This window comes from Poecilia reticulata, linkage group LG19, assembly GCF_000633615.1.
Source record: "Poecilia reticulata strain Guanapo linkage group LG19, Guppy_female_1.0+MT, whole genome shotgun sequence".
Lineage (NCBI taxonomy): Eukaryota > Metazoa > Chordata > Actinopteri > Cyprinodontiformes > Poeciliidae > Poecilia > Poecilia reticulata.
Genome location: NC_024349.1, coordinates 11,205,656 through 11,232,390, shown reverse-complemented (window position 1 = coordinate 11,232,390; position 26,735 = coordinate 11,205,656). Strand labels below are relative to the sequence as shown.

The 26,735-nt window shown below is 39.6% G+C and overlaps 1 protein-coding gene across 2 annotated transcripts; it reads right to left on the bottom strand.

Annotated features, from left to right (window-relative positions):
• Positions 1 to 9,818: 9,818 nt before the first annotated feature.
• On the bottom strand, positions 9,819 to 26,418 carry LOC103481486 (C1q-related factor-like). Of its 2 annotated transcripts, none has more exons than XM_008436963.2 (5): positions 26,320 to 26,418; positions 23,510 to 23,631; positions 20,915 to 21,046; positions 19,432 to 20,247; positions 9,819 to 11,764 (listed from the first exon to the last, which is right to left on the bottom strand). In XM_008436963.2, the coding sequence occupies exons 4-5, from the start codon at positions 20,056 to 20,058 to the stop codon at positions 11,585 to 11,587; spliced, it is 807 nt and encodes a 268-aa protein (XP_008435185.1). In that variant the 5' UTR covers positions 20,059 to 20,247; positions 20,915 to 21,046; positions 23,510 to 23,631; positions 26,320 to 26,418; the 3' UTR covers positions 9,819 to 11,584. The 2 variants fall into 2 exon arrangements, with proteins under 2 accessions (XP_008435185.1, XP_008435186.1); XM_008436964.2 differs by having other exon boundaries at positions 20,915 to 21,031.
• Between the last annotated feature and the right edge of the window lie 317 nt (positions 26,419 to 26,735).

The following is a 26,735-nucleotide window of genomic DNA, read 5'->3' as shown; positions in this document are numbered from 1 at the left end:
TTTAATACTTGACTGGAAGCGTTAAGCTAGRATGCTAATTGTTAGCTGCTATAATTTTGCCTTGCTAGTTTTTAAATGTTTGCCTGAGAAATTTTAAAGTGTCAGTATTTATTCTTCGGTCTTGAACTATCATTTAGGAATGGGAAGAGTTTAAAGGTAATGTAAAAAAAAAAATCAAGTGTTGTGTTCTCATAACAAGAGAGTAGCAAATATTCATATTTTACACCTTAAGTCAACTTGACATTGAAACTCGAGAAATGAATCCAAAAAAGTTAATGTTTACATTTACTAAATAGCACAAACTAGTGAGTTTGATGTCTCAAAAGTGAACAAAAATAATTAATAAGTGTAAAATTCCACTCAGATATTGGTTGTTCTTTGCCTGTCGTGTGAAACTGCACTCCATCCCTGTTATTCTTATTTGCCAACATTCCTAACCTMATCAGAGCTTTATGAACCTCAGCTGACAAATTAGTTCATCTCTCTTAACATAAAGCACATCAACCTTCAGTTATGTCTTCTAAGGGCAGGGCATTCTTCAGTAATCGTTTCCAACAGGAGGATGGGTAAGTGACGGCTCTTCAGGAAAACACACGGCTCAATTTAGTAGACACATGTKAATGATGTCCTTGCTGTTGTCCACATTGAGGTATAAAAATTCAGGCCCACAGGCAGGTACGTTTGCATCATTCTGGCACAGAGGATCAACCAGTCTATGTGGCTCACTTGGCTCCGTCTGAAGCCATCTTTGGTCTGCTTGCTGTTTTTAATCAAGACGCTGCTGCGTTAATGCAAGCTGACTTGGGCTGAGGCATGCGGGGGCAGTCATCTGAGCTTGGACACATACAGAGAAGACAAAAATCACATGGAAGAAAGCATAATAAGACTGGCAACATAAATCACACAATTCCACARACAAGGCTTTTTTATTTTTTATTCATGCGATACACACATATATACCTGCTTTTAAAAAAAGCATCAACGTAATCTCCTCTGTCTTCCTGCCCCACAGATGCATTCTGGTTTTGCTTTTTTGTCACACATAAATCTCCCTTTGCTGCTTTGCTTTTTCCGCTTGACAGCCTCAATCACCATTGCTGTCCACCAAAAGGTCCTCTGTCGCCACGGTGACACACATGGGATTCCCCGAATGTGGCACGTTTGGATTTAATRTCCCCTACTTTTCTTAAGAGCACTGGATAACCTCARTTACGAATCCCCAAAACTAGATTCTCAAAAGTTTCCAGYTCACTTGGGTGTAAAGATACGTAAAACTCACAAGACGAGACACAATACTGATTTTACGAGAACGAGATGGAACGAGACTTTAATATTACTTTCAAGAAATCTTAAAAGATCAAATTATGCTTCAAATAAACCTCTATTRTGCATTTTTGTATATTTGCCACAAATGTAACAAACTGAACTTTAGTTTTCTGACTTAATTTAATCTCTTCAGACCCTATGACAGTTTTTTGATTAGCTTAATGTACCTTTAGACATCCATCCAGCAGTTGCTATAGCAATGGTTCCTGCATCTAAACAACTTGGAGGACTCACAGAGTGACTGTTGCATCATCCAGCTGGAAACCCAAAATGCTGCCAAACAAATGGTTTAAGTCTACCATAGTGTTTACATCAATGAGACAGAGATGAGCGTTATGCAGTGGGCAGCCCAGACTTTACTCYGATAGGAAAGTCATGAGGGGACATTAAACATGCCGGTTCTGAATTTGAACGAAGAAATAATAAAATGTATTCAAGAATCACAGCACAGGTGTCAATCTGTTATGATAAGCTGCGATTTAAAAACTAGATGTTAGTAGAATGACTCAAAGAAAAGTTAAATCTTTAAGAATTGTGCAGTTAATGTTGGTGTTTTAGAGGAAAAATGTAGATTTCCTCTCCGCATAGCGAGAACAAATCTGATCCATTTTTCGTCATTTTCTCTTTAGAGTAGCTCGCAATGCACTTGCAGGTGTGGAAATAAAAGCTATTRTGTTGAGTTTTATCCACATTTTTAAAACAAACTGCTGTAATTTGGAGCAGAGCAGCATATACTAGTACATCCTGAGCCTAGTGATATACTTGGTTTAGCAAGCAGACAGCTGCTCATCCATCTCTTGCTCAGACAAAAACCAGAAACAGAGTGTGAAAAGCAGACTATATTTATGCACCAGCAAGTGTGACTGCTTTAGGGAAAGATGGGCGGTGATGCCTCAGTCTGAATGTAAAGTGGGTTTAATTYGGAAGGTGTTAAGCTGAGAGGAGGAGAAAACTTTAAAGATCCATCGTATCACGGTGTAAAGRATGTCCCGCTGCTTTAGAGTCTGTAATGGGTCTTTTCTAGGAACAAACCAAATAATTTACTAATGGCAGGGGGTAAACGCTTGCATAATGTCACCGTCACGTTCAGAGTTGGCCTATGGCACCATACGGTGTCGGCATTTTGTAATCTCTTGTCTGAGTGGGTTTTCATYATCTCTCATGCTTATATTACTGCCAAACAATAATGCAAGGTAGCTTTGTGCTCTATCTAATTGCTACAGCATGATCTAACTGAAGCGTTTGTAAGATGTACTTTGAGTTTGGATCCTGATTCAGGAGCTTAGTTTTTAGACGACACTCCCAGGTCCAGGGGATTGTATGTTTTCAGAATCCATCAGTGATTTAGCTCTTACTTTACAAAACATTCTGTTTTATTACTGAGTAAGTAGTGGCAGAAATGACTAAATGTTGTATTGGTGGAAGTCTCAGATGTAAAGAAACTAACCTGCCATTTTAAAGGACCTTTAAAAGAATTAAAAGCTTTTTTTTTTTAATTGCTGATCAGTTTTATCAGACTTTAAAAATTCTGTATTATTATACGAGTAGATTACCTCCTGCCATCAAATAACTATGGACCTGCATGAGTGGTGGTGTGATGGACTGGGAGAATGGGTGATTAACAGGCTTGCGCAGCACTTGGTGGCATGCTGAGGATGAAATTCAACCATTTGCATCAGTAATRCTGGAGCAGGGACATATCTAAAATATGCAGGATCCTGGGTATTGAGGATCAGGGTGGAGGATCACCGAGCGAGTTAATCTACAATCATGTCGATGCCACAAATTCAATAATTATTCAGCTTCTAACTTTAGATGAGGCACAGCTGTAGCTGCTGTTTTTGGACCTGAGCACCTTGTTCACCTCCAGTGCTGTTGAAAGGATTATTAGACTTAATTATTTAACTAAGACTTGTCCTCTTGGATATATGAAGCAAGWACCTAGTGGTTTTCACTTTAATTAATGTAATTTTATCAGAATTAGAACTGCACTGACCCCAGTTATTGTAGGAGGAAAATATAGTTCTTGCCTTTAGTAATTATACACTGGACCACCGAAATTATTTTCCAACTAACACTGCTGTGGAGCAACACATATTACAAATAAAGCCTTCAGCTATAATGTTACATCATCTCTTGTTGCAGGGAGCTCTGGTCAAAATGGTGAAACAAACTAAATAAGCGTCATCAGAAAAGTTCATGGAAGAAAAAGACAGAAATATGTCAGTCATGAACATCAACACAAAGAATGAGCAAATGTGAAATATTTTAAACACATATCAGTTGTTTCCATGTTTTTCTACTTTACAACAATAGAAATTAGTGTGTCTTAATTTGATTTTATTAATCTGAAGCAGGATTAGGTACTAAAACGGTATCCACGTTTTGAAAATCTCAATGCTCAGAAGGTGGAAAAGCTGTGGCATGACTTCGAAACTCCCCACCTCATGGGGAAACATGGTGGAGGCCACATTATGCTGAGGGACTCTTKTCTTCAGCACGGGCAGGAAAGCTTGTCAGAAACTATGGATCGAGTTAAATAAAGCAATGCTGGAAGACAACGATGAAAGCATCTTATTAGCTCAATCAAGTCTCAATTCCTTGAATAATCCTTGTAATTTAATTTCCTTTAAATTATCTAGAGTTTACAGGTTTGCCAAAGCAGTCAGAAACAAGAAGAAGCTACAAAACATGTRCATCCTCTCCCTTCACGCAAAAGCCCCAAATGCAGCTCGACACCAACAAGTGGAATAAACTAGCCCGAGAAACTACAGCAACTGCAGCGCTCCTGAACTCTGGCATCTAGTGTCATACTGGGGAAAGGGACACTCGCAGCACTTCCATAGTCTAATGTCAGGCTGCATCCACGAGGCCGTGGTGAGGTGAAGAGACAGGCAACACGCCAGCGGAGCATCTCCAGCAACATGACTCAACCTGTCCCCACGCGTTAGCCCGGCTCAGTCAGGAACATGAGGGAACAAGGCCGTTGGTATTGAGTCACTGACACAGCGGACAGGGCCCTTATCAAGCCTGATCACGGGCAGGAGAAGGGAGGGGAGATCGCTGCACGATGTCACGTTCTCTCAAGGAGCACAGGGGACACGGGGTAATGTGTGCACACATGCAGCCGTGCCTCTGCCGTAATGCAAGGTGATTAATTCAGTGCATCTCCACCTTTTGCGCTGCGCATGCATCAGGTAACATCAGTTTTTGGAGCATCAAATGTTGTGTTCTCTTGTTTACTCCAAACACAACCGTGGTACCAAGGCAGATCCCATACTGAGCCGGGTGATGACATTTCTTTTTATGGATTCTTGTAAGCAAAATGCTTTGTTAAAGAAAAATGTAAATAATAAATAAATAAAWAGGTTTCGAATCCGTATAATTGTGTAAAATAAAAAACAATATTTACATACAATACAGTACTTTCTGGTGTGCCATCATAGGAAAGATTTATTTGATTTTTTWAATTATTCAAATAACTTACTATCCATATTTCAAAAACAATAATTTAAATTACTTGACTTAAAAGATAAATGCAGACACATCATGCACACATCATGTTGAACATATCTACCATTCATAAATCATTGCAATATATAAAAATCCTAAAACATGTAGCTTCCTGTATGTAAATTGCAAAACATAAAATGAAAGAAGACAATGCAAAACCTTGACAGATTCARCACAATTTGAAGTTATTTACCCCAGTAGCCATCAAAAATGGCGTTCTTCATCAATGTTTTGATGAAGAAAATTCTTTCTTGGAATTTAATCCCAACGGCAGCCTTTTTATGTGTTTCGTAAATTTATTAACGTGTGACAAATCATATTTGGATTCATGTAATGCAGCCCTACTGACAAAATCTACAGATATCAAACAAGAAATCATGAAGAGAATTACAGACTTCTAAAAATCCCATTATTCTAAAATAGTCAGATTATAGTTTTGAAATGCTTCCGGGAACAAAGACCACTCCCCTTCCAAGTCTAGAGTTAATCTAACAAAATAAAAAAGCAGGAATGCCACTGAAAGGTTAAACATAATACATGGCTGGGAGAGCATTTAATTACCACTGAAAATTATTGAAGATTTTAAGCATTCAAAAATGGTGTATGGCTTCGATGTAAAGGCAATCTCCTCAAAATAWTAGCTGAGCTTGTTTAGCTTTAATCAGATCTGGACTGGAATTACATTTTCAGAGCTTCACTTTAAGGATCTTGCTGCCTGAGGCACGATTTGAAGCGGGCAGTGAGGCGGGCAGCGAGGCGGGAGCTGCTGTGAGCAGCTGCGATTAGGGGTGCCATGACTCGTTGAATACCCTGTAATTACAGCTGTAACTGATGCCGAGTTGATCACAAACCTTTTTGCTTCTTTTCCATCGTTTTAAGCCTTCTTTTGTACTTCCTTGAAACTTTCTCTCATTTTGTCATGGTATAGTCACACACACCAAAGTGTTTTACTGAGTTGTAAACTGTCATGGAGTGGCGCGCAGTTGTAAAGCTGAAGGAAGTMGGTTTTTGTTTTTCAAAATTTGTGACTTTATAGAGGCACGTGYCCCTAAAACCTGGGGGATTGTGTCTCTACCTGACCAACAGATCTTTGCTGATTAACTGAAGTTCAGTCACACTGAATGGTGACAGCATACACCTCACAGTGAGGAAGGTAAGTTCAGGGTAATGTTTAGTATTGCCTTTCCTTTTTTAAATTTGGCTTCATCTAATCAGAGAGATTTGTTCTGACTCATCTCAGTTRCTGACTTAGCCTGTTCAGATGACGACARATTTAAGGATTATGGACAAAGTGATCATTTGCTTTCTCATGGTGAAACCTGACCATTGTAATGCTSAGTGTAAACAAGCTTACATGGCTACTGGAGTTTTTCCTCTCCACGGCTTCACCACTCTTCTCTGTACTGTCCCGCTGAAAWWTKTTTYCAATAAACAAAGACTTTCCTCTCTTTCTCTCTGTCAAGTATTCCAGCCAAACAAAGTCCTGGAAGAGGAAAGTTTGGGAAATGACCCGGGTAAATCTTTTCTCCTTGTTTGAATGTTACTTTCTGATTGCCTTACCTATCACTCATCGTCCTAACTTTCTTGCAGAGTCTGTTCCTGCTCGAACATTCCTAGTGTTATTATAAAAACTGTTTMATTTTTTCTGAGTCACCTGCTCTGGCCTCTGTTTTGAATCCTCCAAAAATGTCTTAGTAGGTTCACAGTGTGATATGCTCTTTATTTGATTAATTAAACACTGCATCCAAAAGACTGGATTTTACTAAGCCGTGTTCGAGTAAAGGGGATCTAAATACAAACGAGGCCACAATTTTCTGAATTTTATCAGCAAAACGTTTTAAAAACATGCATCCGCTCCCTTCAACTTCACTGTTATTCATTGCGTTCATGCTAAAGTTTGGGGCTGAATCGTGACAAAATGTGAAAAGATCCAAGGGGCATGAACGTTTTTKCAAAGCACTGTAGTTCCTCTGGTCACTCTTGTCCCCTCTTAAAAAAAAACAGTGTTGCTGACATGTTTGCAAACTTCATCTTGCATAAGTGCAGGAGGCTTCCTGCTCCACAGATCTTGCGGCTGCCTGAGGAAAGAGTTCAGCTGCAGTGTGCGTTAACACTTACCGTTTATTTTTAGGATCCAAGGTGATACACTCTGGCTTGTGGTGACCCTTGAGATGACACATCTGAAAGAGACGGCGCTGCAGCAGGGAAGATTCTGCTCTACGTCAGTGGTTATCGACATCAAAAAGGTGCTGAGAAGGTTTTTTTTTTTTTTTTTTTTGTCACACAGGTGGATAGGCTCACTACGTGGAGACTTTTCTCTAAAGGTTTGATTCTCATTGACATGTTTTGCCCTTTTATGACCCACCAGTGACCGTAATATAACCGGCTGTTTTTTTTTTGTTTTTTTTTTGTTTTTTTTTTTTGTTGTTGCATCCAAAGCACAGCCTCTAACTAAGTCTGGCATGTGTAGAGTGTTTGTGTTGTGTTGTTTTGAGCTCTGGCACCGTGTCATAATGAATAAGAAGGGGGRAAATGTAGATTGTTTTAAGTCACTGCGCGAAACCCGTAGTAAGAAACAGACGTCACGATTGCGTGCCCACACCAATAAAAGCYGCTGAAGAGTGTGGGAAGGTGGCTCGCTCGTTTCGTCGTAGGAAGCGTGCATTGGCATGAAGGGCAATTTGGCCTGACAGTTAWAACATCTATCTCTGACTCGGATCTCCCCCTGGTGAGTTAAGTAGGAATACTCAAGATAACAACAGCAAGGGCTCATTAATGTCACTTCAGACATTTCATGGGAGGCCGGGTCCCGTCTCTACGGAGACATGAAGGCGTGCACGCGGACGGCGTTGATCCCCACACACTCGCACGCGCTTCTCTGCGAGGGTCCACGCGCGCTCTGCAGTAGCCTGATAAGACTCACGCCTCAACAACTTTGCCCCTGCAAATGTCAGACTGGAGCTGTCTCTGTTTCCTTGTAAGGCGCGGCGTGTGTAAATGAACAACTCAAAATGTTCTTACTGTGGCTTTTGCATAAACCTAAGATTACCTATGTTAAGTCCACTGCCGAGACTTAATATGGCAAATCCCCCCCAGGCTTACGTGCTATGAAAATAGATCCAGATGAAATTCTTCAAATATCTGCAAAGCTCTGTGAAAGAGTGTAAATAAAAAGAAGCTTACTGCACCTCCCAGAAGAAAGCTTAAATCTGCGTCTCGTTRCGATGAATGCGTTAGAGGCGGCAGCAGAGATTTTAAACCCACCCGAAGGTCTCCCAAGGGGCGACTTTGGGACCAGCGTCTCCAAATTTCTTCTGTTTTTGCTTTTCAGTCACGCTATCAGACAATCAAACACAAAGACCTGAAAGAATTGTCATAAATGATGGAGCTGTGAATTTTGCTCTTTTAGAAAATCATGATGCGTGCTTGTTWGATGCACCAGTCAATGATTCAAGGTACACCAGCAAATCCACCTCTAAATAACTAGAGAAAAAAACCCTAAATGAACTGGCCTAGTCAAAGTTAGGATCTGAATCCAGGTCAGATTCTTTGGCTTGACTTTAAAGAGGTTTTTCATGGTTGAAACCCTACAATGAAACTGAATTAAAACAATTCTGCAAAGAAGAGTGGGCCGAAAAGTCCTTCCACTGCATTATAAAAGACTGATTGCTTGTCATCAAAACTACTTAATGTTGACGACCAGTAATTAAGTTTACTTTTTCACATTAGCCATTTTTCTTTTCGTATTTACCCTTAATAAAGGAAATCCTAAGTGATCCAGAAACAGAAAAAATGCAGGAGGGACACCACTTCTGTACATCTTTGTGTCTTGTTTCTGACCCACGCAGCATGTCTAAAGCTATTTTCATTCATCAAACTGAAGCAGCCTCTTGGTTGCTATCAGAAAGAAGACAGAACCTGTGTTTTTGCTGATGATCATTCAGACAAAAATTGCTTGAAGTGTTCAATATTTGCAGGCTGTTGATACACTTTCACTCATGTCACTCAAAGACTTCAAGAAAATCTGCTGCATCCTGGGGTCTGTGCAGCGAGAGCTCGGCTTCTCCCTCCACCGGGGGCATTTGTCTTTGACGTCGTGACATCTCTAATGTGACGATGTGCTCATACACCCTGCAAGGAGAAAGCAGCCTGTGCTGGCCTGGCATTCTATACGGCCGTGTGGCTCTGTTGACCTCTGCCTATGCACAAAACTTCAGTCTTAATTGTGTCTGGAGGAATTTTTTTTTTGCTGTCTTAAGACAGGCTTCAGTTTAGACCAGAGGGTGTTCTGGCTTTTAATGCACACAGCAGTTAAAAAGATAACAGGCAAGACAGTAGAAGTCATTGTGGCGATCTCTCTCTCTCTCTTTTTTTTTTAATGATGTTGCACTGAATTAATCCTTTGCTTCCATATCTAAGAAAACTCCTAACTTTTTACTTTTGAACTTTTAAGTTTGTGCTTCAAACTGGATAAGGGACAGCTTGGTGGCCCGTGTCAAAGGTGAATCGTGTCCAAAGAATGTCATATTGTCAAAGAAGCTCTTGATAAAACGGACAGTTTCAACAGTTCATGCCCTAGAGCTATTTTCTGGTCTCTGACAGTTGTGTTGAAGTCACGGCAGAGCCTAATTTTAACCCCGCCCCCCCATCACTTTGCAGCGCAGATCTAAGCTTTGTTGTGATCTGTCCGAACACCCGTCTCCTAACTCGCTCCTGCCGTATCTCGCCACATCCACAGCCATCAAAAGAGCAAAACCAACATATCATCTTTGATTGTAAATCACAATAATCCCCCGCTTCATTTGGCATTTAACATAGCTGTGATGTCCTCCGTGTTGATTGCCTCTTGCTGTGCTGCTGTGATTCTTTTTTTGTGTAACATTTGAAGGACTAAAGGCTTGTTTCACAGTTTAATGAGGAGATCAGAGTGGCTGATCAGTGAACCTGATGATAAGAGGGACACTAACTGTGTATAATGTTGGTAAATGCTAAAGACGTTATTCTTTTAATTGAAGTTTGTGAGTAAAGGCAGCAAATAATGTCCACGTCTATCTTTTCAATACAGTTTTAAATCATCATTTATCGTTTTATGGAAACAAAACATTTTGACTTTACATGCATTGATCAAAAAATTAAACCTGCACAGGAAATAATAAAATCACACAGTCATCAATCAATACATTATGTTTTTGTTTTTAGAAACACAAATACAGCTGTAGTTGGTCAGCTGTAGTTGGTCACTACAGCTGTCCACTGTAGTGACCAACAAAATGTACAAGGTTGATAATGTTTTGTCTGTATTGAGATACAGAGTCAATAATGAATTTACATTTTATACAATATGCCAAATATAACATACAGCACCCTCCACTTTTATTGGCTCTCCTGGTAAAGATGTGTCAATAGCCTTAAAATAAACTCGTCTCATATCGGAAAAGCTTACATTAGGAAGTCAGAAAGGACCAAATCCGGGGAGAGCAGTGTAGCTTGCCTTGACTTMACTGGAATATCAGAGAAGCTGTAACGCTGTTTTGAAACATCATGTCATTCTTCTTTTTAGGAGATTACAATTTAAGCTAATTTATAATTTTTTGGGTGTMTTTGCAATGAGATTCAACMGACATTGTYCTGTGAGCTTTACTATAGAAACTGTTGAGTATCTTTAAGACTTGTGCTTCCATTTGTGTACGGTATATAACACTACATATTGAGGTGCTAATCAACGCAGCACATTAATCCTGGGCTGATTAGCTCTTAGCGACTTAGCATCTAACGAACCACCTGCACAATCCAGTTTGGCATATATATGTGGTTTAAGAGACTTTTAGGGKTTTTTTGGGATAGTGACCAATGTGTTGACCTGAGTGAGACACAGACGTTGGGCCACCAGGATATGAACAGGGCTAGACTTGCTACAACAGGTTTGACTATAACTCCTTGCTTGCAGTTATAGTGTTTAATGTTTGGTCTATGATTTCCAGTTTTCATGGAGTATAAATATATGACACGAAGGCCGTCATCAGAATGGAAAAGACAAGAGAACATGAAAACTGAAGTAAGGCAAAAGATCATTTACARTATCTACAGYTGCAATAAATACATGAAGTAAGTMGTTTTTTGTGAAACTTATGCTACAGAAGATTTATTTCAAGACTTTTTCTACATCTTCATCAGAGGTGCCAATATGTGCTGTAGGTGATGTGATGTAGGTCTGATGTCACATTGAAACCTTTTCTTACACTCTGGSATTCAGACATCATAATCTCATTCTTGCATCCAAATTTTTGACAAATTTCTTGAGGCAGGACTCCTCCTCCACTGATGGAAAACATCTTATCACACAGACAGCATGTGAAAGCAAAGACAGAACCATAACATAAACCCAGAGAGCACATTTACTAACACTGAGGCCTCCGCCACTGTGGGATTTCCAGACTTGAATTTGACATGACAGCTGAAGAATGATGGCATGGCCTCTCAGCGCTGTCACAGTTGCTACCGCATGACACATGTCCATAATGTTAGCAGCATAGGCACCCAATGTGTATTCATGTTGGATTGAAACAGATTAAGAGATTAGCGAAAAACTACAAAACTGCAGCGTGCATCATCACTACGTTACTTTAAAGACTGTGGAGCGGTGACTGTGACATTAACCTCACGGCAAGAATGCCAAGTGGAAGTCAGGAAGTAAATGTCTGCGACTGGGACCTTTCACCTCCGAGCCTCCTGTTCTGCCCGGTCGTCAGTCGGCGTAGAGGATGAACCCCGAGAAGGTGCTGTATTTGTTGCTGTTGCCCCCATGAGCTTTGCCCCCATCCAGTTTGATGAAAACCTCATCACCCGCATCCAGGTGAAGTATGACACTGTTGCTGGCATAGTCATAACTCTGGTCTTGGTCTTGGGCAATAGCACTGGCTCTGACCTGGAATATCAAACGCAGAGAAATGCAATAGGAGGTTAGAGAAGAKAAWTAGTCACCGAAGATCCGAAAATGTTCCCCTCTTGCTGATCAGCAAAATTAACACTTTCATGCATGAATAATGATCCTTTGTGTCAGTATTTTTTTCCAATTTTTTATTTTTACTTTCTTAAGGCATAAAAAAAGGTAGGACAAAAATTTGCCATTTTCTTTTCTTTTTTTTTAGGTGATCAATTGTAATTTTCTCCAAATAAAAAGTTGTTATTTAAAAAATACATCAGTAGTATTGTCCTTTAGGGGTTATCTTATGTCACAGTTTGTTTTTTTTTACCTGCAAGAGTTGTCTACAGTAGAACCGGGTCGGTCGACGTGCCTTTTTTGWCTGTCGGCCATATTGGATTTTACAAAAATAATTTCTTGCATTTGCAGCTGATGGCCAGTAGTTGATAGTGTATTTTATGATGTRTTAGTGTCCACTTCAGTGGTCTGTGTGCATTTAGAACATTAAAATCGACAAGAAGCACAAGAAAATGGCTTTTAGATAGCTGTCCACTGCAGTGACCACTATGCATGAAAGGGTTAATAAAAAAAGGTGCTGTCGACAAAGTATTTCCCCTCCAATAGATTTGTCCTGTTTTTGTATTTGCATGTTTCAAATAATCAATCAATAAAAATGTGAGTTGGGGTTTGAAATAATTATTTCATTTACTGGAGGGGAAAATAAATCCAAGCCAACCTGGCCTTTTATGAAAAATTACTCCTCCTGTTAAATTATCATTTAACAATGATTAAACAAATCTTTTGGAAAGTTGGGTCACAAGTCTGATTCATACCAGACCCATCTAGTCAAGAAATCACCTCAATAGAACTTGTCTGGCAGCATGAAGTAAGCTGCAGAATCTCAAAAAGCCAGAGCCATTATCCACAATAAAAGAAAACATGGAACAGAGGTGAACCTTTCAGGAGAGCCCAGCCTATCAGCATTTCTCCCAGAATGCCTCGGAAATCTACTCAGGAGGTCAAAGAAGAAGCCAGAGCAAAACACTGCAGCCCCAACTTGCCTTAGCTAAGGTTCGTGTTTTTGATGTAAAGATGACAAAAAGTACTGGACAAAGGTTGCATCTATGGGTGAGTTTATACCTAAAACCAGTGGTGAAACCAAAAAGAAACAAAAAGCCTGTCTCAGATTTCCCAGAAACTCCTTACAAGCCAAAGTTTTTGTAATGAGTACATCCTGCTACGTCTAAAATTACCGCAGCATTTCAGGAAAAGAACATGATACCACAGGTCAGACACGGAGGGTGATTGCATGTACCATCAACTATAACAATTTGTTACAACTGATGGTGCAGTAACTTATTAAGTTATGCTAATCGGTAAGCTGTTAGCACAATTTAGCAGCGAGTACACAAGTTCCTCCTGGCTCTGATTGGTTGTTTTTGACCAGGTGCATTTCTTTAAATTCCAATATGCCTCAAGGAGGTGGAGGAAGAGCTTCATTTTTTCACAGCTTATCTGTCTCATACTCTACTGTCACGCCATGGTGACAGTTTACACAAATATGGAAAAAAAAACATATTTGTACAAAAGTTACTTACTGCAGTTTTCAAATCCACAGGAGATGCTGTGACCTGAAACAGGCCGTTCATCCTCTTAAATTCTTTTAATGTGACTGAATTAAGACATTTCCTAAAAAGAAGCGTGGGCTGAAGTTTCATTGCCAACTATTGCAAAYGCTTGGTAGCACAAGGCTGGCACAACCAGTTATTAGGCTCAGGGGGCAATTATTCTTTCACATGTTGGGTTTGGTAGCTATTTTCCTTTGATAAATGATGAAATCATTTGAAAACTGCCTCTTTGTTTTTCCACAGTTTACCTTTGTCTGATATTAATTATATTTGCTTGATGATCTAAAGGACATATGTGTGGGGAAAATGTGAAACCGGAAGAAATGTGGGAAGAAATAGAAACAAAATGCTGCCAGGAAATAGACCTAAAGGGAAACTATGAATCAACTCCATTTTTTAACAGTTTATCCTTGAAGTGATAAGGTTTAATGTCATTACAAAAAAACTTGTAGAAAAGTAAAGCCTGAATTAAGAAGTTTGACTTTGTGTGAGTGTGTCCCCTCTGGTGAATATCTTGTTTTTTATATTATGACTCAGCCAAACGGGTCAGGCTTGAGTCAGTCTGCCTGTAAGGAACAAAGTCAGTACATACTATYCCTTCCCCTCATCTTCCACTCTTGTGTCCTAATTTTGTAGGGTGAAACGCTAGAAATTGCCACGTTTTGCCACACATAAGTGTCATTTTGTCAACACAGGGTAATTACGGAGGGTGTTGACTTGGGAGCATCATCCCCAAATCTGCTCGCCTGTCTCGGGGTAAGTTCCTTAGCATGCAGCTGCTGGAAGACAGATCCCCTCTGAGGCTTTACTCCAGCTTTACTGTGCCATCCATAAAAGTTTAATCCGTGTTCCGACAAAGATTGTGACGACAGGTTAGCTGAACCAAAAATAAAAACATTATCCTCTAATGGAGTTGTGAAGAGATGTGCCCAGTGTGAGATGGAAAGCTACAGGACAGATGACRGCATGGTGATGAATTTTTAGACGTCCTAAGCTGCTTCCACTGTGTTTCACAATGTCTACCATTGACAGGCAGATGTTGCATAAAAATGATGACATTCTTTAGGTTTTCTACTCTGTGTGCCATTTATTTATTACAGCATAAACATGTTGTCAAAATTGTTGTTGCTACTCTTGCTTCCATTGCTGTAATCTCTCAATATATAGAGTGGCTTGCAATAGTATTTATACCCCTTGAATCTTTTTTAGATGTTGATTTGTTACAACCATAACAAATACACTGCCATTTTATGTGATCTAAACAAAACAGCTTATAATGTAAAAGTGGGAGGAATAGGACATATTTATTGAGSCCCACTGCAATGATAGCTGCAGGTTTTCTGGGAGATATTTTTTATCAGCTTTACACAACAGACTGACATTTTTGCCCCTGCTCCTTTTCAGAATAGGTCAAACTCAGTCAGACTGGACGGAAAGTCTCTGTGGATAATAATTTTCAAGTTTTAAGTCTCATTCTCAATCAGGGCTTTGACTAGGCCATTGTAATACACAAATCCACTTTGATCGAAACYAGTCCATTGCAGCTCTGGCTCCATGTTTAGGTTAACTAGGTGAACCTTTGCTCCAGTCTAAAGTCTTTGGCTTTTATTTTTTAAATGTATTTATCTTTGTCTGTGTTGCTTGTGGCAACATTCAAATAGGACTTCTTATGAAGTTGTTCAACATTTTTTTCTTCTTGGCAATCCTTAATCGGACAGGTCAAAGGTCAGAATTGGGGGGAAAAATCTAAGAAATATCCTGTAAACAGATTTAGCCAGATCTTATGAAATAGATTGTACTGGATATTCTGGGTAAAATTGGCAATAGATGTAAAACATGTTGAAAACCATGTATCACATCCCTTCCATTAAAGTATTGCACTGTTTTGTATTAATCTGTCACATGAAATCCCACTAAAATACATTCARGTTTGTGGTTGTAAAATGACAGAAAGTGGAAATTGGTGTGAGCACTTTTACAACGTCCTGCAGTTCACGAAGTCCAAGTTTTAGATGAGTCTCCAGTCCAACTCAAATGACTAAATTACAACCTCAGTGTGGCACCAAGTTCTGCAGAGGCMTGGTAATKACCCATTCATTTGATTCAGGTGTGCTGAAACAGGACACAGATCCCCTGTGGAGAGAAACTAGATGCCACTGAATTTTGAATAATAGGWGGAAGCTGTGGCTCAGTGACTCTTCCCTGGAGAGCCAGCAGAAACTCTGGATGGGACATCATAGAGTACAAAATTCACACAGCTTGTATTTATATTCATAAAAATTATACTATCTTGTTAAAAATAACAGTGGAACAAAGTTTATGAAACAGATTTGCTGGAGTAAAATCTAAAGAAATGGTGACAGATGGTCAACAATTACACATGCTAGAGTGAGTTAATGTATAACATTACCTGTCTGAGTCACTCAGAGTGAATGTAAGGACTAACAAAGGAGTAGTTTAAGATTATCGAAGTTAATGTTTGTTAAAAAGTTATGCGCAGTCAATATCTTACCTTCAGTGGAAATTTTCTTAGCATCTTGATTCAACAGATTATCCAGATTGGTGTGTCCTGTAGGCTAAAAACTTGTGGCTAGTTCAAAAGGGACCAACAATAATGTTTTCTTTTAAACTCCTTAAACTCTCAAAAAAAAAAGTCTTAGTGACTCATGCAAAAGCTATGAAACTTTAAACCCTTGTCACATTTTCAGTTGTCATATATTTACACATGAAATATATAATTTTTTGATGATTTTTTTATTTGCTCATGTGCTTGAGTTTTTTTTTTATGTGTCACTTTTTCCACAAAAGCAAGAGTAGTCATACCTGATGTATTTATTTGGGTGAGCATTTTTAGAAATAACTCATTAACTTGAAAAAATGAGCTTTGTTGTCCTCCAAATACCGAGATAAAAATGTTTGAAAAGTGAACGGTTCATGTGCTRCGCCCAGTTTTCTTTGCTCAGTCTCGCCATGGAGACGTGCAGATGTGACATTTCTCATTTAACTCAGACAGTGCTCTGATGGAGACTCACCTCTTTTGTTTCATTGTGATTAATTATTACGGGAAGTAGTCTTTTCTAGGTCAAAATACCAAAATGATATGTTTAGATCAGACAAGTAATTGAATAAAGCATATCCTGATGGGCACTAATCTGGTTGTGTTTGCTCTCGCTAAGGACTGCTCTCATTCCACTGAGATTATCTCCCAAAACAATTTTAATGCAATCAAGCCTACAGTAAAAGAACACAGTGAAAATAAACCAGCGTGACAGCCATACAGCAGTATTTGTGACATGTCTGTCAGCGTGGAGAAAAGATTTATTTATTAGGAGCTGCTTTTGTTTCATGTCTTATAATATTCGCCTCCTTAAGGAGAAAAACATGAACACCTTGAAACTGATGTGATCCCGTTTGACAGCAGAGGGGCTTTTTCAGTGCGCTCCATCTTCTCCATTCTATTTGGCAGCACCAACTGCAAAGTTATGTTGTAGAATGACTAAGAAGCTCTGCAAAAATGACTACTTTCATAAACAAGACACTTTAAGGATATCTGGAATGTTATTGTGTCCACTCCCTGTTCAGTCTGTTGCAGCCGGGATGAGGTGTTTACAAGTGCCGAGGCTCAGATGAACATGTTGTTTGGTTGGTGTCATCGCCCTCAGCCGTTTAGGACATTACAAAATCACCCGTGAATTTAGCAAATATCATGAATCGATAATCAAACGTTTTTGGCCCGACAGCCAGTCTGATAACGCGCGCTGGCACACCAAGACTCCATAAAGCTTGTTGTATTTTAAAGGGCAACCGCTTTGAACTAGCCACAACCCCGGGCTGTTTTCTGATGTGTGCTCAGCAGAGATAGCGCAGCACTCCCTCCACTCATGTCAACGTGGACATCAGCACATGATGTGCAAAAATCCATAGAAATACAATCTGGCAGCATGCCAGTGTGGATTGTCATTACACCAGACTTTAACACCAGACAAGTCTGAAATCATTGCACACATGAATACCCAATTAAGACTGCCTGGAAACTGTTTGCATCTTTCCCTAAGCGAGGCCATCACGCTGTTGGTTTATGGTTTCAATTATTTAACCCTTCCCTGCATCCTGATCACTGCAGAGGGGCAGCTATTCAAAAGACATTATTTTACATGAATGTGATCATGTGAAATGGATCCAGTATTCGTGGATTTGTGACTTCAAGTTACYTGCAGAAAATCTGCCTATTTGCAAATTGTTTGCAGACCATCCAAAATAGTTGTAAGAAAATGCAGTTTGAGAAGTTTGAACAACTTGGAACGACGYTACTTGACATGCTGCTGGCTGGCCTTTCCAAAGCAGCCAATCCAGCAGCGCCGTTGATTTTCCTTGGCAGTGATTGGCTGTAACCCCAAGAGCGGAAATAAGGCAGACTGCAGATGTTGGCTTCTGTAATAATGCCAAAACGGTTTTCATTTTCTGTATTAATCCATATTAGGATATACTTAGTGTTWARTCTATTAAAATAGGCAGTTAAGCATTTTAAAGGGGGTCTCAAGTATTCACAGATTTCAGCTGCTTTTGGCCGGATTTGGTCCATTCTGCATTGTTTTTTTTAACCAAAATTAAAAAAAGAAATATTTCTTAAATCTCAGACTTTGTCTTAGATATCCTCTCATCAGCACAGAACATTCAGGTCAAGTCAGAAAACTCAAGCTATCTTGTACTAGAGAACTTCAAATATAATCTAGATTCCTTAGTGCTGCTGAGGAATCTATGGATGAGATATCAATTTCAGCATTATTACCAGCCWCTTGTGGCTGTATTYTCTTATAGTGCTTACTCAATACACATAATACAGGATGGTGAACAACTCTCCTTTACCAGACCTGCAAATAAGCAACAGAAAACACATTCGGGACTCCACTGATTTTCTGTATAGCAAGTACTACTTTCGTCCCTGATGGAATAGCGCCCTGGGCAGTGAGCCACATCACCCACATCAAAAACCGCTACTGTTTTTCACTGACATTTTAACTGTTACTATRAATATATTATTCTGGAACATGCTTYATGTTTGTAAAGGCAGTAAAACGAAAAAAAGTATTTTTGTTTTTAGACTGAAAGGAAAGATGCTCCAGTAACAAGATATTGAGGAWGCTGTGTATAAAACTAACAGATCTCCAGGTGAGACAAAGCAGAAAGAGCTGTTCACACAAAAAAACTTTGGAATATCAATTAACAAGTAATAACTAGTGTAACTGGGAAATTAAACATTTTAATCATTMATCTGTTCGTCAAAGTAAGCATCATGCATCACTGGTTGCACCTTAACCTAAAATTTTGACATTATTGTGTTTACTGTTGCAAAAAACACCTCTGTAACCATAAATATTGCTGCATATATGCCAAGTATAGTACTCAACTTACTACACTTCGCACCAAACAGTTTTTTTTTTTTTGTTTTGCAGATTAGTTAAACCAATAGTTACAGTCATTACATTTTTAAATCAGCAACATAAAGATCTACAGGTGAGGTTATGGAGCTAAAATCTAAATTAGGGGGTCCATAAATGTCACTACAAAAAAAGAAAGTTTGTAGTAGTTTAGATAATTAAAGATACTCAAAAATATTAAGATGCTGAAGAATTAAATKTATTTTTTTGGTTCTTGTTCTATAATTCAGTTCAATAGAGGGAAGAAGAGGAAAGCTGAATGAGGAAATATGTATTYGTAAAAGAGATTGAGATGTCTAGAACAGTTATTTTAAGTAAATTGGACAAGCAAATGTTAAAATGTGAGGCAAAGGTTACAGTTTTCACTCAGTTATTCAAGTCAGTTCAATTTAGAAATACTTTATTGATCACAAAGGGAAAATTTTAAYGTTGAATTTATGACAGGCATGTTTCTGAGCATGAAAAAAAAGAAGAAATATTTATGTATTTATTTACTACCAAYAGATGATGATTAATTAATTATGTGGTAAAAACGGATCCTTRTGGTTTTAAAGAGGCTACGCCTTYACCATTTCACAGAACGTGTGTCAAACGCATCACCCACCTGACCGTTTTTGATCAGGTCAGCCCACATGCTGGTGCCGTCGCCTCCTCTCATCAACACGTTGTAGATGAAAAAGTAGGTCCCTGGAATCTTACAGGTGAACGTGCCCGTCGCGCCCTCGTAGTTCCCCCCGATGTTAGTCACCACATCGTCGAATCGCAGAATGTCGTAGCCTTCTTGGGGGTTTCGTAGTCCTGCGTAAAACGCCACTCGAGGAGTGGTGTTGTAGGTGGTTGTRCTAACCGCCCCGAGGATCCCCGTCCGAACTATGTCTCTGCTGTCCCCCGGCGGCCCTCTTGGGCCCGGTGGACCCGGTTCTCCAGGAGGTCCCGGAAGCCCAGGTTTGCCTGGACGTCCTGGTTTTCCCTGTGGGCCGTTTGTGCTGTACGTAGGCAGCGAAGGGCCGATGCTGTGGTCGCTCAGGTCTTCCTCATTGTCCACCAGGAAGCCACTGGTCGATGTGTCCGTGTGGATCCCCGTTCCGGCGGTGCCCGTGCTGGGGAAGGGGTCGCACACCATCCGGCAGGTGCCCAGCATCTCATAGTGGCTCGCGCTGTCATCTGTGCCACCAGCACCCACAGAGCTGACGAGCACAGGGATGAGGACCACCAGGACCAGGACCAGCATGACCCCCACTGCAGCTGCCACCAGGGTCTTCCGCCCGATGCTCAGCCTGGGAAGGGGCTGCGCTGCCAGCCTGGAGCTCTCCGGGGCAGAAATGGTGACTGTGGGGCGTGCGTCCACCCGGCAGAACACAGACACGAGGACGATCTCCGATGGTGGAGATGATGCTCAGGGGGGAGAGCCGCTGCGAGTCTGCAATTGTGTGACCGAGATGTGCAGGAGTGGGGGGAGAGAGAGAGACAGAGAGAGCAAGAGGAGGAAGGGACCAGAGTGAGCAAAAGGAGAGAAAGAAACTGAGAGGAGTGGAGGAGGAGAGAGAGGGAAAAAGAAGTAGGGAGGAATGAGTTAACAATAAACACAGAGGGGAGCAGTTTTCTACATGCAGATGTGCAAAACTATTGACGATATGAAGGAGAAGAACATAATTAAATAATTTATCCTCACTGAATGCGTGAAAGAACGATAAACAATATGAAGGACATGTTTACTTGGATAAATAGTAGATGGTATATTTTTTCTGGGTCTGCTTTTCCGTGTGCCAAACATAGCCTTGCTAAAGTATTCATACCCTTCAAACTTTTTCACATTTTGTCATGCTACTGTCACAAACTTCAATCTATTTTATTGGCATTTTAGGAAAGAGAGCAAATCCACCCCCTGTAAACTCCACTCAGCTCAGGGTCTGTTGACAAGACAATTATTCGTCACGCACTCAAATTAAATTTGGAAGAGTGCAAGAATAAATCCATACCCATGTCTGCATTCTGCCACAAGTCATTCAGGTGACCAACAAGAAAAAGCACCAGAACTGAAGTGTTTTTGACAGCATGCAGTGTGTGGAGGAAAACTAACATTTCACCTTAAAGATACCATCCTCCATTGTGAAACGTGGTGGTGGCAGCATCATGCTGTGGGGATCGTTCTCTTTGACACGGAAAGGGAAGTTGGTCATCATTGATCGGGGAAATGGATGAAGCTGAAATCAGGGCAGCTTTGTAAAAATGACAAAATAGAAGAGGTTGCTCAAGACTTGAGTTTGCATAAGTGGAGGTTTGCCTTCCAGCAGGACAACAACCCTGAACAAACACCGCTAGAGCTATAGAAGAAATCCAGCCTAACTTAAGCTGAGCTGTTCTGTAAAAGAGAACAAGGAATTATTTCATTCACTCACTTTGCGAGGCATTTTGTGTTAAATTTATTATAAGAATGAGGAATGAGAAGCACGATTACTGAATCCAGGTGAACAGTGTGTGGTCAGGCTGAGCTCTGAACCTCGCCACACTGTCAAACCTTCAAAAAGAGGAAGCAATTAAAAGTCTGCTCCATGCTCAACTGGTCTCGTAATTCAATTAGTTGTGAAAAATTGCCATTTGTTTAATTTTTCACATCCAGAGGCTGTTCCAGAATTAAACATAAAAAGTGGTTTATATTTTCATAATGCACCAAATGTCATCAGACTATGACATTTTCACACTGCAGATTGTCCACTTAGTGCCCTGAATTCATAACAGAACCATACCGCAGTGAAACAGTGCTATAAGTAAAGTATTCACACTCTTGTCATGTTACAAAAACAGTCATATTTGATAGAGAACATATTGCTGCACATTCTTGGTTAGATCTAGGCTTAAATGTAATATTAGACTATGTTTAGGAGAACATATTAAAGACATTCCTTGGTCTGCCAGTCCGTACATTAAACCTACTTATTTGTCTAACATTTCCATTCTCTGCTAGAAATCCTGCTTGAATTGTTTGACACCCCAAAAGCACCAAACACACAATTTAAACCACACTGAGAATTTCACTTAGTTTTACAAAACCTTTTCTAAGAAAAAATAAAAACTAAATGTTGTGCAGACGTTCGAATTCTCAAATTACATTTTCTAGAGGCTTGATTGGGTTTTCAAATGAACATTGTTATTTTAAAATGTACATTTCTGCAACATAATATGACATTCAAATGCATAACCTTGAAATACTGAGCAGGTGAGTCCATCTTACCAGGGTATCGTATGTGAAACTCCAGCAGCTATTGTACACTAAATGACCAAGAAGTCATTTCTGTTGAAACCCGGAATAATTTTGGCCCATAAATATATTGCTATCTTCAACACAATTTAGCTAAAACAAAACTTTTCTTTAAAAATTATCTGCTCTTTAAGGTTTTCCAGCACAAGCAGAGTTAGATTCTAGATAATTAAAGAACAACTCTAATGGCAATACCGAGTTTCAGAAATTTTCTCTTGCACTGTAATAAAAAAAAAAAAAAAAACTCCTGCTCTCTTATTGCATAACAGTTGACAAAATATGACTATAATTGGTGTTCTTGTGCCATGTTTTCCATTAAAAGAGTTCCTGGAAACAGATAAGAGTGAAGGGTCTTATGTAATCGGGTGTTGCATCCCAAAAAGAGTCCCTGCAGTGGATTTAACAGCCAAATTAATTAGGAGCACGACAAAGCCATCTGGAGGCAATCCTTTACGTTACATTTATGTTTCTTTGTTAGAATCTTTGCTTTCAACTCGCTGGCAGTGATGCTTCAATCGGAACTTTTTTTGCATCCGTCAGTTTGGCGCCATTACAGGATAAATTAGTTTGACGAAGGATATTTATAGCGGCCGAATTCAGTTCCAGGAGCTTCCCTTTATGAATCTGGTCTCACTGTCGTGGCTTATCCGGACACTGGAAGCTTTGCTAAAAATGTTTTCATCATGACAAWGAGTCAAGTGGCGAATGGCAAGCGGATAAAGTCGCCATGGAGCTGATGAGGATTCTGGAGCTTTTCAGAGCTACAGGATGGTCCCTCAAGACTGGATCCTTTTTAACACAGTAAAGAGAACAATGAATATTTAATCTATATGTGGATTCAATTAGAAAGGATATAAATGGCTGCAGAACTTTGTGGGAGTTGGTCCATTTATTTTACCAACTTTGCTTATCAAACAAATTTAGAGTAGAAATTTGGGAGACGGTGATTCTCGTTTTCTTAAGATGTATATTTACATGTGCAAGAAGAACGTTGGATGCTTTAAAAGTGTCTGTAAAAGTGAGGAAAGATGTCTATCCTAGCCAATTTAGTCATTCTGATCCTGTCAGTCCCATATGTTGGGAACAGGGGATCTATATAGATTTAAATTGAGGCAACACTGAACATTTTGTTCAATGTGCAAGTACTTTGCCTGATGGGTATTTTTCAGTCAAAAGGCCCATGGTAGCGCCTGGATGAGCTGCAGAGAATCTGCAGCTTAGGTTGGAGAGTCCATTGCCAGATCAGCTAGTGTTTCTTTGCGCCACAAATCTGCCCTGTATAAAAGTTTGGCAAGAAGAAAGTAAGCCATAACAAGTCTAGTTTACTACCTCAAATCATGTAGAGGGGACCGTAAAGATGTGGAAGAAGATATATTTACATTTTTGGTCTACATTTAAAATGGAATATTCTGTGGGAAAGTACCTGCATTTTCTGAATGGGCCATTTCCCCCCAGTGGAGCATGGAGGTGGGATTCTTTTCTCCGGCAAATGATTGAAGTTGAGCCACGGATGGAAGTAAATGGAGGCCAATCCTGGAAGATAACCTGTTAGAAACATCAAATGTATCAACACAAATCTCTGACAGCAAAAAAAATATTTTTAACCCATACTAGAAAATTACTCTGTTGCATGTAAAAAAAAATTACGTTTGCTTAGTTAAATTTTTCTTTTATGAATGTATTTTTTAAGAAGCTCCAGAAATCCCTCTATTTGCATACGTTACTGCCCTCATGTGGTCTTTGAACAAATGGTTTACTGCTTCCCTGAGCACCACAGATGAACGCCACTGGCTTTCAGTGGAACAACGTGCAAGCATCCGCCTACATGTTCGCAGAAGCAACGCCAGCAGGCTGCCTCTCAGCAGGGCATAATGATCTTTGTACTTTGGGATGTTCATGTGCACATATTTGCTCATTAGCGATGAAAACAGAAGGCCAGGCAAAGCAAAACAAAACAACACACTCAAAATGACAACCCATTAATGACATTTGGGGAAAATCCCCAGATTATGGTGTCATAATTATTTTCTCACCTCTGCCTTTCTTTGAATGTCATGCTCTCTTGTCGTTCAGAAACTGAGCATTTGTCTTCCTGTTCACACAGGAAACATTAAGAAGGTGCTCCTCTCAACTTTTCCGTCCTGTCTCCAGCAAAGGGAGACAGGGTGAGGTACAGTCAGGTGAGGTGGATAATGGGTGAAAGCCAGAGTACCCAGAGAGAGGCCGGGCATTCACAAGGAGAATGTGCAAATTTCTTACAGAAAGTCCCCCCTGCGACTTGAACCGACTGCCTTCTTTCTCTGAGGCAACAGGGCTAAAAAAAACTGCTGCACTGTGCAGCCAAATAAACAGGATTATGTTCCTGGACACCCTCATCAACCTAAGAGTACAAAAATAATGCAAAAAATAAACTTAGTTACCTTAATTTTATAGAAATGTCTGAGTAATTATGGCACCAGTTTTGCAAAGCTATTTCGTAAAGTGAGATTGTTTCCAAAAAATGAATTTACCTTTTTGTTTTCATTTTTTACAACATCACATTCAACTTCCTCCATGCGCTGGAGAGCGTTGGAAAAAAAAAAAAACAGATTAAAATGGCCGTACCTACTCTGTGTGCGTTCCTCTGCAAGTTCATTTTTCTTCACATTCTTCTCTTTGTAGTTGTGTGTAGTTTATTGGTTGGTTGCTGTGTTTATTTACTCTTTAACTTCTGCTTTTTACTTCACGTTTACATGTCTGTTTAAGCAAAGTCCTTCCTTTTCTGTACCAATCAAATTAAACATTTTGTGAATATAATGACAGATGTGTCACCAATCTAAATTAAAAATCAGAAATATATGTAAACTGGTTCTTTGGTTTTAGCCATTAACACACTCTTGCATGAATGGTTATTAAACAAGTAGCTGTTTCATTCTCCAAGACCTTATTTGTGCACAATGTAACCACATGTGGCTTCTTACAGTGAGGCGCCACATTGCAATCCATCTGTATTTAGAAAGCTGAGGTTGTGGTCAGGAGCAGATCAGACTGGAAACCCGTTGGCGTTACTGAAGTGCTCATTGTCTTCAGTGATGAAATACAAACAAGTGGGCCAGAAAAAATTCTTTCCCTAAAGTATTTGCTCATCAACATTGAGTACTGTTTGAGAAAGATCTTCACTTTGTCATGATTCTTATTGACTTTGGCTTTCATTGTCTCTGGGTTTATTCTTGTTCTGTTGCGGGGAACTCTGACCCCGATTGTTGCAACACATTTGAATCAAATTAATGGCTCATGGCGAGACCTCTGCAGAACTTGTGACATGTAAAGGATGGATTTCATCTATTTGATTCAGATTTGTGAGATCTGAAATGCATCTAAGTTTTTTGCAGGATTGGAGTTCCAGATCCCTGGTCTATGATCATATTCTGTTTCGTTGTTCCCCGATGTTCACTGCAGTGTTTTAATTTGCCTTTATCCTCCCGGCTAACCCGACTGCTTGATGATATTGGTTTAGCTTTATTTGAGTAACTGACATGATATATTTAAAAAAATTATTACTGTTCAGAGGTGTGGGGAATTAATTACAAAAGCTCTTTACAACCACTCGTTTCTGAGTATCCTGCAGAAACGAGCCATTAAAAATCCTCCATAATGTCAGTTTTCATGAGTACACAAACCCATTTTTCTTAAAATCTAGAATTCTTACATTTAAAGATCTGGTGGAAATTAAAATAGCTTAAATTATGTTTAAGGCATCAAATAAACTGTTACCTGAGCACATACAGAACATGTTTCTTGAAAGAGAAGGGGGATATAACTTAAAGGGTTACTCAAATTTAAGGATTCGTACTATAGCAACAACAAGAAAAAGCTTTTGGGTTTTAATTCATTGCGTAAAATTATGGAACAAATTAAATGAGGAGTTAAAACATTGTAAAAAGGAAGTAAAATAGTCTGTTTAGATTTTAAGATTCAACACACTTTTTTGACGGGCTGCATTTACCTTTTTAAACCACAAGATGGCGCAAAGGGCTCGTAGAGGTGAACAAACAAAAAACCCACCAGAACAGCACAAAACACCACATRGTAAGAAGCAGTATTGCACAGTACTTGAAAGTCAACTTTGCTTTTTTATTTTTATTATTACATGCAATAGCCGTCATATGGGTTATATGTTTTTAAAATTATGCTTTAAAGGTTTCAAAAACCATTCAAAAATAGTTCTTCTGATTAAAAAAAAAAAAAACTCACCTTACACAGGCACAGTTCTGGCAGAAGCTGGTCACATTGTCTTCTCAGCAGGACATTAAGGCACAGTATGGGTAGGATGCAGACCACCCATCTTGACCAGCCCTGCACATTCCAATATGGACTCAAGAGGTGGCCTGGTCAGCAACTGGAGAGCCGAGGAAACAGCAGGACACCTTTGATGTCTACATTCAGGACGAACTCTGCCAGACAGAGCATTTCACTGAAGAGGCTYGTGTATTTTTTTTGTGTGTGTTAAATGTAATTTTATCAGGGTACAAAGTGCGGGAGAATTTTTGAGCTCTTCTTTGACATTTTGAATAACCTCCTGTGTAAAAGGAAATCATATCAGCTCCCTTTCTGTTTACACAGGGTTCAAGCGGAGTAACTTCCTTGATTCTTTCTTTTAGGACTCTTCC